The sequence below is a fragment of the Monodon monoceros genome, unplaced genomic scaffold (assembly GCF_005190385.1).
Source record: "Monodon monoceros isolate NGI ecotype Baffin Bay Population unplaced genomic scaffold, NGI_Narwhal_1 Super_Scaffold_14, whole genome shotgun sequence".
NCBI classification, from domain to species: Eukaryota; Metazoa; Chordata; class Mammalia; order Artiodactyla; family Monodontidae; genus Monodon; species Monodon monoceros.
The window spans coordinates 58,716,815-58,727,638 of record NW_021703770.1 but is presented as its reverse complement, the minus strand read 5'-3'; the positions used below and the strand labels follow the sequence as shown (position 1 = coordinate 58,727,638).

General features: G+C 35.6%; 1 protein-coding gene across 1 annotated transcript in view; it reads right to left on the bottom strand.

Annotated features, from left to right (window-relative positions):
• Positions 1–1,834: 1,834 nt before the first annotated feature.
• The window catches only part of UBE2W (ubiquitin conjugating enzyme E2 W), a 73,733-nt gene continuing 64,743 nt past the window's right edge, over positions 1,835–10,824 (bottom strand). The window contains exon 6 of the mRNA XM_029222707.1: positions 1,835–4,805. Within this exon, the coding sequence (XP_029078540.1) occupies positions 4,792–4,805 (14 nt within the window). The 3' untranslated portion in view covers positions 1,835–4,791. The remainder of the gene's footprint in view (positions 4,806–10,824) is intronic.

The window sequence follows — 10,824 nt, the reverse complement described above, 5'->3', positions numbered from 1 at the left end:
ACTTTTCTCAAAACCCTGATGGTGTACGTGCCAAGAAATAGAACAAGAACTATTTCTCCTTTCCCAATCAACTGCGCTCAACTTGCAAAACTCGAGTTCTTTAGGTTTGTGAAGACGTACTGGCTTCTATTCAGACATTCCTTCCACATATTCAAAATGGCTTCAGATATCACAGTTTTATTAACAACAAACTTTTCATAAGAAAGATATTCATGTAATAATTTTGGAGATTCATCTCCAACCATAAGTCCCAATGCTAACATTTGAGAATTAAAGTCACAATAAACACCTCAATTATCAGGACCATAGTCAGAACCAGAACTTCAACTTGAAGGACAGAGATCTGAGTTTGAAGTACATGTTTAGATTCCACGGGCCTCTAATGATAATGATGTATATAAATCTGTCTTTAATTTATGCTGAGAAAGTAAAAGTCTCCCACAAATTATTATTTTTAAAACATAGCTCCAAGCCTCAAAATGGTTTAGAAACTTAAATGGAAAAACACTTTCACCAAAATAAGTAATTTAATTCATTTGGGCAATAATTAGGCTTTGAGAGAGTCACATCCAAAAAGTAAATGAAACTCCCTCAATATCACTATTTAAGAACTAAGTTATAGCTAACAACAGCTTATTTATCAAGTAGTCAATTATTCAACAAATTTAGCCATCTACTGATGGACTAAGATTAGGTATCAGAAATTATTTTATTTGTAGGATGGAATCTTTTTATTAAAAATTTTTTCTGATATAATTTTAATAATCCTCCTTCTCTAGATTTCCTAACCTCAAGAAAGGGAAAGGGAGAGGAAAGGGAAGGAAGGAAAGAAGGGAGGGAAGAGGGGAGAAAATCTGAGAGGTCAGAGGGACACTGAAGACTGATCACTGGTATCTGTGAGGAGGCAGGAAGGAAGAAGAATAAAGGTGGAATAAAAATAAAGACTGTAAAGAGGATTAGGGCCAGGAGGTGCAGATGAAAAGATACCTTGCTCACCGATCTTAATCATGCAAAGGCATTAGCATAACAGAATAGTGCAGTAGCTGATTTTGATAACAATGAATCCTCAGAAAAGACTCATAAGGTCAAGCCTCAGCTCTTTTTGAAAATACACTTATGTACACAATCACAAATCTTAAGCATTCAGCTAAAATATGTACAAAAAACGAAATAAAAGTGAGATTGAGAAATGTAGGCAGCAGTAACCATAAAGGCTTAGAACTAGTGACACTGAATTCTTTATTTAAAAAAAATTTTTTTTAAACACACAGTACCTGCTCTTCTCTTCTATTTTTAGGAAGAAGCTTTAACAAGTTTTTAAATACCTCAATTCTCAAAAACAATAGGCTTTTTAAAAAATAAGAGTCGATTACCAGAAACAAGTAATATGTGGTTACATACCATTTTCATATCATTACTCATTTCAATTCATCTTTGATGCAATCTGGGAACAATTAAGCAGTCGCTAGATACCTGTTTTAGAATCTGAAGAAATGATTATCCACCACAGGAATCTAATGATATATATTTTTGCATATAGTTAAAATTTCTGAAGGGAAAAAGTAGTAAACTATTCTAGATACTTTATACGAAATATTTATATAGCTAGTCAAAACAATAAGTATTAAGATCTTTCTCCAGATGAACTCTATATAAAAGCTATTTTTAGCATTTTCTTCTGGGGATTAAAAAAAAGCCTTATTTCCCTGCTAGCTAAAAAGGAGGAATTTGTACATTACAAGTAAGTCCTTTAGAGATGAATATTAAATCCCTTAAGAGAACAGCCATAAAATTTATTTTTAAAAATTTATCTTAAAAAACTGAAAACCGTTTCTCTCTTTAAAATCTATGGCATTAATTACCTACTTGACATAATTTTTTTCTTTTTCTTTTTTTTTTTTTGGAAAGGGCACCAAGTTCATGATCTAAACATGCAAAATAAGGAACTGAATGTACTACCGCCGTAACAGAATTTGGCAAACCAGAATGGCCTTAAAATAAATAAATAAATAAATAAAAAAGAAGAGAGTACATATTGTCCTAAATCTGAAGGTATAATTCTGTAGACCTATGCAGCAGATAGCCTCATAGAGGGAATGCAGGGAAGAGGGAAGTACCATGTTCCTATGTACATTTTCTTAGTTATTCTGGCTGACATTCAACAATGCAGTACAGAGAAATATTCTTTTTATTATTACAAAGCCGTTTATTGCCCTCTCTTGAGCAATGACTCAGGTAAACATCTTATGCTTTTAATAATGTAACATATTTAAAATTAACTTAATTAAATCTAAGTGCACAGGAGTTTTCAATGATTCCTAAATTCAAGGAAGTAACGCATAAGGTGTTACCAGATTGCAAATTTTGAATGGTCTATATTTCAGGATATTTCATCCTATCTTCTTCTCCTTAAACCATAAAATGTACCAAAATTATTTGGTTTTCCTTTGCTTTCCTCTGTGTCATTTTAATTTATTGTACGGTATCTCTATGTAGAGAGAGAGGTATGTTAAAATACTATTATTTGTATTAAAAAACTCAATTGAGGCTATATATGACCTATTCATCTATACGATAGCATTGTTAACCTTTGACCTGGTATATTAATTCCTTTGGTGAATAAATGTCACAGGTCATTTCTTTATAAAAGGATTTTAGTAAGAGGACCAGCAGTATGGAGAGAGACCCTCACCCCACCCCAGAGAATGATCAAGTGAATCAGTAGTTTAGAACAGTTACGTAAAATATGAAAAATACATAATTTACAGCTGCAATTTTCATATTAAAAAGCAGTTAAAAACTAAGAGTAGTTCAAAGCATTCCAAAAAACATTTTTTTTGTCTTGGTTAAATCGGCCAACTAATAAGACTGATAGAGACTACTGTGAGAATTTGTGTACATCTCTAGTCAAGAACAAAAATGCTTTTAAGTTTAAACACTGGTAGTTGCTAACCAGCAGTATAAACGGTGTCCACAATTTGGTGGCTGGCCATAGTTTAAACTTTTTTTTCAAGTTATTTCTACAGCAGACATATTTTAGAAGTCTACCCACCCCTGAGTTCAACAATTATACTTTTAGAGTGTAAAATTATATGCCCTTAATTAACAACATGTACAAAGCTACAAAATGTCATCTATACAGAGATTAAAAACAATTTTTTAAATATTCTTTGCCAATTATTGATTGGATGGTTTTGCTGGGGTACATATTTCAAACCTTTTAGCCAACTGGCTTTCACTTTTAAGCCCAAACTGATTCATTATATTCACTGCAGGATATGTCAAAAAGAGTGCAACAATAGGCATTAGTAAAAATAACATTGTAGTAGAAACAGATTTTGCATATGTGAAAAGGTAATTTATAAAATACATTAATTGCTTTTTAAAAAGAGAACCTAGTTGCAGTATCTTTAACTTACATGGTACTGAGAGTTGGACCTTTCAAACAAAATTTTTTTTTCTATAGAAAAATGTTATCTAGCTGTAAGCAAAGTCTTAAATAACAACAAAACAAAGCAAAACAAAACAAATCCCTCCAGAACAAAACTGTATGGTTGTGTGAAACAAATAAGCAAACATACCATTCTATAGTGTACTTCTGCCTAAATTTTAAAATAAAAATGTCCACACTCTTTTGTTAAAACATTAAGCCTCTGTCAAAAATGTATTTCTTATTTTAGGGTACAGGATTGAAGGACAAGATGATACTTACAAGTAAAGAAAATTTACAAGAAAAAACTTGACAAAAGTTTTTCAATTAAAGTACTGTAACATTCAAACTTGACTTAACATAACAAAAGAAACAAAACTGCAAACAAAAATGTTTATGGATTTTCCAAACACAAATAAATGAAATAGTGTCGAGGCAGCAGGGCTCATGCTGACGGCTAGCGGGAAGTAGCAGAGTGTCATCTGCTGGGGAAAATCGTTAACGTACAAACAACAAGCCCAACTCATGGACTGCAGCAGTTTACTCGTCACTGCCATTTTTCTTACTTCCAAAATAAAGCCCTGATTAAACCATTCATACCCTATATTACTCACACCTTTACTTCAGAGACTGAGGAACTATATACAACAAATGAATTCATTTTCACCATAGGGATAACATATTGTACCTCTCTGCCAATGTCACTTGAAAACTATCCATGTCAAAACAATTTGACAGCAGATATAAACAATTCAATAAATACGCAATGATCTTTCATTACAGTCCTTTAAAGACGCATGTTAATTCATGCTGTTAACCTTAGGTTCACAGTGCATAGAATCCAAATATAAGCAGTTGGGGTGACTTTCAAAGTAATGTTGGATCCCTCACTTTATTTATAATCCCACTCTAACTGATAATGATAAGTTCATTTCATAGGCCCTATCATGCATTAATCATTGGGTGGCAGGAGTTAATGAAAATTTGTCCTGTTACAACGTCCATTGCCGGCAATGAACGTCCCAAAACCGCCAAGGAAGTCATTGTTATTGCACGATACATGAGGACCTGGAACTTTTCCAAAAGCTTAAAAAAATAAAAATAAAAAATGGAATTATATTTGACATTTCCTGACACCTGCATTAATACTGTATGACTAATAAAAGCATGTCAGTTGCCTGGACTGAACCAGCGATCAACATGCGCCCAGAATGCACACGAGTAAAAATGCAGTAAAAGGAAGTAGTCTTCATTGCCTATAGGTCACTTCCAGTCAAAGGTTAAAGTTCAAAGACTGAATGATCAAAGTGCTCATTTTCTCAGTAGGACTATCTTCTGCTAGGAGGATGATAACAGTGGCATCAACAAGTATCATCTTTAAGAAAAGGAGAAAAAAGATAATTAAAATAGTCAAGCATGCATAAGTAAAATCTGCAAGTTAGTCTAATACAGAAATAATTTCAAGTAGCAAGAAGAACATGGTTTACATTTCTGACTTGTCTCCCCCAATCCCTGCAAATAAAAAAGTCCATTTTGTGTTCGAGTATATAGTGACAAGCAAATCAAGCTGTATTCTTTCAGGGAAATGGTAGTTTACACAAATCTTAAAATGATATTATCAGTATGTTAGTTCTATTTCAAATAATAAATTGATATATGTTAGCACATATTCATGATTTACCAATCATAAGAGAATTCTTTTACGGGCAACAATTTAAAACTGTAATGAGACAGGAAGTAAACTCCTGACCAACACTGTTATGCTACTTAACACAGAATAATACAAGTTACGTCAGTGAAAGAAGGAACTTCACATATGAGCTACAATCTCTAAATCAATCAGTAGTAAATGTTATTAATTTCTCTTCAGAAAATAAATTTTTCAGCAAGTATACATATACACGCAAAGGAGGTCATTTAAAAAAAAACAATCCCACAGGTATAGTAACACCTTCTGATAGCCTCAACACATTTATGTAACACATATAAATTCTGGGGAGTTGATGACTTATTTTACAAAATTTACTTCACAAAACCTATTTGAAGGATTTTGAGGACTGGGTATTCTTCAGAAAGAATCTCTAGAAAGAAGTAAGACTAGTGGCAACTACCCAAAAGTTGTGAAAGCTCTCAAGAAGAAAATTCTAAACAACTGGCCAAAATATTTTACACAAACCATCCCATGTTAGGATTGATACATTGCTAATAAAATTCTCATTCATAAAGACTCAATGAGAGCTAAAAAGCAGTAAATCTGATTTCTATGCTGGGCAAATTAGTGAAACATTCTATGATCCTATACGTTAAGGGTAATCGAAAGGGTGAAACAGACTAAATTTTAAAAATAAACTGTATCTAAATCATTAGAATCCTTTAAATAAATAAATAAATAAGAACATCTTTAAGAAGAGAACAAGTAGATAGTTTACAGCCTCTAACTGTCACATTAAAGTAGCTCTTAAATGACTGTGGATCTTGGAATAAAGAGGATATATTTGTCATGGATCAGAATAAGCTTAAGAATATGAGGAGGTTCCTTAAAACATCACTTCTCCAATAGAGTATTTTATAACACTAGCGTCTCTTGAAATTAATACTAAAACATTTAAATCTCTAAGCTAAAAGATGGCACTAAACTCTACCTAGTATAGTATGTCAAACTACTGGGGATGAAGTTTAGTAACGTACCACGTAACAATGTTTACAATAAGAAAAGTGACAGATAAAATCCAACTTAAACATAAAGTTATCTAGTTAACTAGATAGCTTTTATCTCCAAAGACATATCATCTTTGATAGGTGGAACCATAAATGTATCTTTATCAGATTGTTAACTCTGAAAGCTTTTCAGTATAGTAGGCTGTTGTACGAATGTGCTACCAACCACCAAAATGATTAGGAGATCTATGAGAAGCCATTCTCCCAATCCCAACCCCCATCCCCATCTTGGGTCAGATGTTAAAAGAAGTTTAGGACTAACACGATACTACTTGCTTTGAATCCTCTATCTTTGGAGAAATAAGCTTATTAAATAAGTTCTGAAGATGGATTTCAATTATTTCTGACAGCTGGACCCAAAGGGACTACAACATTACATATCCATGATGCCTATATGTAATAAGTAATCTATGAGTAAAAGTTCAGTATGAAGACAGGTTATGAGCCAAACCCATGTCTACCTTTTCCCTAAATAAGATGGGAATCACTAAGAAGCAAAACACTCGTTTGTTAACAGGAGGAACATAGTTTCCCAGCTATATGAAAAGGATTATTGGATACTAGGACTGGCTTCCAAAAAAAAAAAGTTGGTAGAGTAAACCTATCTTGGATCAAGACAAATACAGGTCTATAAAAGGTGGTGAAAGAACACAATAGGTTTAACCTCTTGGCTAAAGTATTTGTGGCAAAATTATGGCCTGAAAAAAAAAATCTCATAATAAACCACTTAAATTTTTTCTGGAACTACAGAAGAACCTACTAAAATCATACCCTCAAATATAATACATAAAATACCAGTTCCAAAGAGGTGACACCTACCATGGCTAACTTCACTGGGCTTCTGGGAAATGTGAATGAGAGAACTATATTAGAAGGTGGTCATTCAATTTTCCCCAAAGTATAAAAACCATCACATTATATTGGAAACCACATCCCTGGATATTCCCAGGGAAAGAAGACTAGAAGAAAAGGAACATAGTAAGAGGTCAGTAGATAGGGATGCTACCTCCAAGAAACACAAAAATAAATCTTTACAGTTAAGTTTGTGTCTCAACAGTTTGGGAATTAAAAGTTTTCTTTCGATAAACTGATTCAAGAAAGATTACACAGTAGACAATAGAGTTGTTATCCCGCAGGAAACAAAGGGCAAAGACTTAGACTAGAGTGAAAGTTTGGACTCAGGAATTTAGAAAGTGGTTTTGTAACCCTAAAAGGTAGTACAAATAAAAAGGTTCAAAACTAACATAGGTAAACCTATGGATAGTTATTAGGCAGGGAGAAAAGGAGTTGGTTAATACTAGTCTGAGACAATTTTGTGTTCCTATCTCCTCATATTCCTACAAGGAAATGTTCCAGCTGAATGGAACCAGAATGTATAGTTTTATAAAAAATATTGCTCTACTCCTCCCCAAATTACCATCTCATCAGTCTACTGGACATAGTATTGAAACATTATGCCAATTTAGTTCTTATAAGCCTAGTTTTTCTGCAGCCCATACTCAGCAGCCGTCTTAAACTATATTGTTCAATTATCTATCACCTTAAGGAAACTGCTTCAGGAACCACAGATCTGTACTCCCAACTGTGAAAAGCAACCATTCATGAAACTAAGTCATATACGTTTAATATTGATCCCAGGAAACTGATGGGTACCATGAATGGACTCTAGTTGGCTATCTCACTGAAGTATTCTTATGATCTCATAAAAAGATACTTTTCACCTTTTTTAAGAACAATTATGTGTTTTACGATGCAGAACTCTGAAGCTCAAGCATTAATTTGTGCACTGAAGTGGGTACAGATCTGTTTTCTAAGGAAGATTCTATACCTGAATCATTGGTGAATTCTTCAGCCTTTTGTATGCTGAGATGAGCTGTCTTATTCAAATACCTATTTTGGTTAGGCCTCTTGACTGTAACCCTATTCTCAGCTCAACTGATTTTCAAAGCGTATGGACCCCACCTTAATCAGCAACACAGAATATCTGCATTCCAGTGCAGGAATGACCTTAATTCCTCAGTGAACAGAAACTATGAGAGCTCTGGACAACAGGCTGATAGTCAACTTCAAGTAATTAACAACAAGGAATATGTATTCACATACCAATGACTTTTTACACTTTAACAAGTTATTGCGTTCTAGAGAAGAATCTCAAAAGAAATGCAATATAAGGTGTGATGTGTACAAAGACAGTAACAGTGGGGTAGCATGACTGGCCTAATTTTCAAGGTATACTAACAATGTGGAAGATCACAAATTTATGCTCAGAGAGGCTTTCTTTCAAGAATCCAACACTGGTATCTGGCAGCTCAATTTTGGTGTGTCAGCTGAGTCCTTCTCTTCTAAAACCAGGAGATCAACTCAATTTCAGATTTGTTGTTCTTCATTAATAATGCCTCCATCCTACATCCTGGAAGCCCCCTCTGAGGTACACAGATGTCACTCACTATCTGAACCAGAACCTCTCTTGCCTCTTTGATTACACCTGACAAACACTCTGACCCATGCTGACCCAAGTATGTCGGTCAGCACCACACAAAGGGGCTGTGGAGCTTGACATGAGGCCTACAATTCTGCTTGGTTTCTAGAAACTGAAATGTTAAGTGTTTCAGTGAGTTCTTCCAACTCCAAGCAAGTCTTTGTTCAGTCTCTGATCTTTTTGTTTAGCACTGCAGGTCACATCAGGACGCTACTCTGATCTTGTAATCCTTTCAGAATTAGATGATGGTAAGAAAATAACCAGAGTCCGTATTTCTTGGTAACTGGCATTAGTTATAAGGAGAACATAATCAATGAAGATCTTCTGGAACTAAAGCAGCTAAGCAGAAAAACATAAGCTGAAACTTCAAAAGTTCCAAAACAAAGCTAATGTGCTTCTGCTTAAATGAGTATGATTACCTTTTTTGATAAGATTTTCCAAATTCAACTATAACACCAAGGTGGGCTATTTTTCATATTGTTTATAACTGTTATTGTGAAATGTATAAAGGAGAAGACAATATACACTACACAGCTGCAATGCTTTAGCTTTGTAAAGGTAAAGGAAGAGTGCAAGGAAGAGTCCCTGTACCCAAGCACCTGTATGACAGAGCGGGCGCTCCATCATCTCAAAGTATAACGAACACTACCCTTCTTTGATTTCGTATGACACTCACTCATGGAGCAACACCTTCCATTTAAGGGAGAATGCAGGAGAGGAATGATTCAGGCATATAGGATTCAAGCAGGAGCCAAAAACACAGTGAGATAAGAACGGTCACTGTAAGGCAATGAACTGAGGAGGTTTTAAACAGGATTATCTGTAAACAAAAAAAATTTACCTGTACCTGGGACAGGAAACTAGAAAAGGATAGTCATGATTCAGTTGAATTACAATCAGGTGCCTTTTTGAAACAGCTAATTTGTATTGAGGGGGATACTTTTAATCTGTTTACTGGGAAAATGAATTCCTATACAAACCCTGTACTATTTTACATTATGTAAGAGGTTAATTTAGTTTGAAAAGCCTCTTTTCTTAGTACTTCTTGGCTAACTTGGGAGATGATCCACCTTTAAACTGTTAAAAGACTTCTACTTTAGTTATAAAAGTATGGCTTTCACAAGTAATAGATAAAAGCCATTAACTATGAAAAATAACTTCTACTATGAAGTATAGTTTATTTTAAAGAATTTTTATATTTCCAGTTTTACTATGCAAGTTTTCTTATTCAAAAGCAGGCAATAAGGGACTTCGCTGGTGGTCCAGTGGTTAAAAATCCACCTTCCAATGCAGGGGATGCAGGTTTGATCCCCGGTTGGGGAACTAAGATCCCACATGCCGTGGGGCAACTAAGCCCACACACCACAAATGGAGAGAAGCCCACCTGATGCAATGAAGATCCCGCGCGCCAAAACTAAGACCCGACACAGCCAAAAATAAAAATAAATAAGTAAATAAATATTTAAAAAAAAAAGCAAGCAATAAGAAATTCTGGAAGTATTCTTAAGTAAAGGCCTTCTGATAAGTCTTTTTGACTATACAAGGTAGCATTAGAGGGCTTAAAAGATGATTATCTTTTTGAAATTTCCCTACCAGGGAATAAGGAAGGGAAAAATGGGAATATACTAACAATGGGGTGGGATAGAGTGGCAAAGAGAACTGTACTTTCAAAATATACATATTTTAGGGGCTTCCCTGGTGGCGCAGTGGTTGGGGGGTCTGCCTGCCAATGCAGGGTACGCGGGTTCGAGCCCTGGTCTGGGAGGATCCCACATGCCGCGGAGCAACTAGGCCCGTGAGCCACAACTACTGAGCCTGCATGTCTGGAGCCTGTGCTCTGCAACAAGAGAGGCTGCGATAGTGAGAGGCCCGCGCACCACGACGAAGGGTGGCCCCCGCTTGCCACAACTAGAGAAAGCCCTCGCACAGAAACGAAGACCCAACACAGCCATAAATAAATAAATTTAAAAAGAATAACAACCCGGCCTTCCCTGGTGGTGCGGTGGTTGGGAGTCCGCCTGCCGATGCAGGGGACGCGGGTTCGTGCCCCGGTCCGGGAGGATCCCACGTGCCGCGGAGCGGCTGGGCCCGTGAGCCATGGCCGCTGGGCCTGCGCGTCCGGAGCCTGTGCTCCGCGACGGGGGAGGCCACAGCGGTGAGAGGCCTGCGTACCGCAAAAAAAAAAAAAAGCAAACAA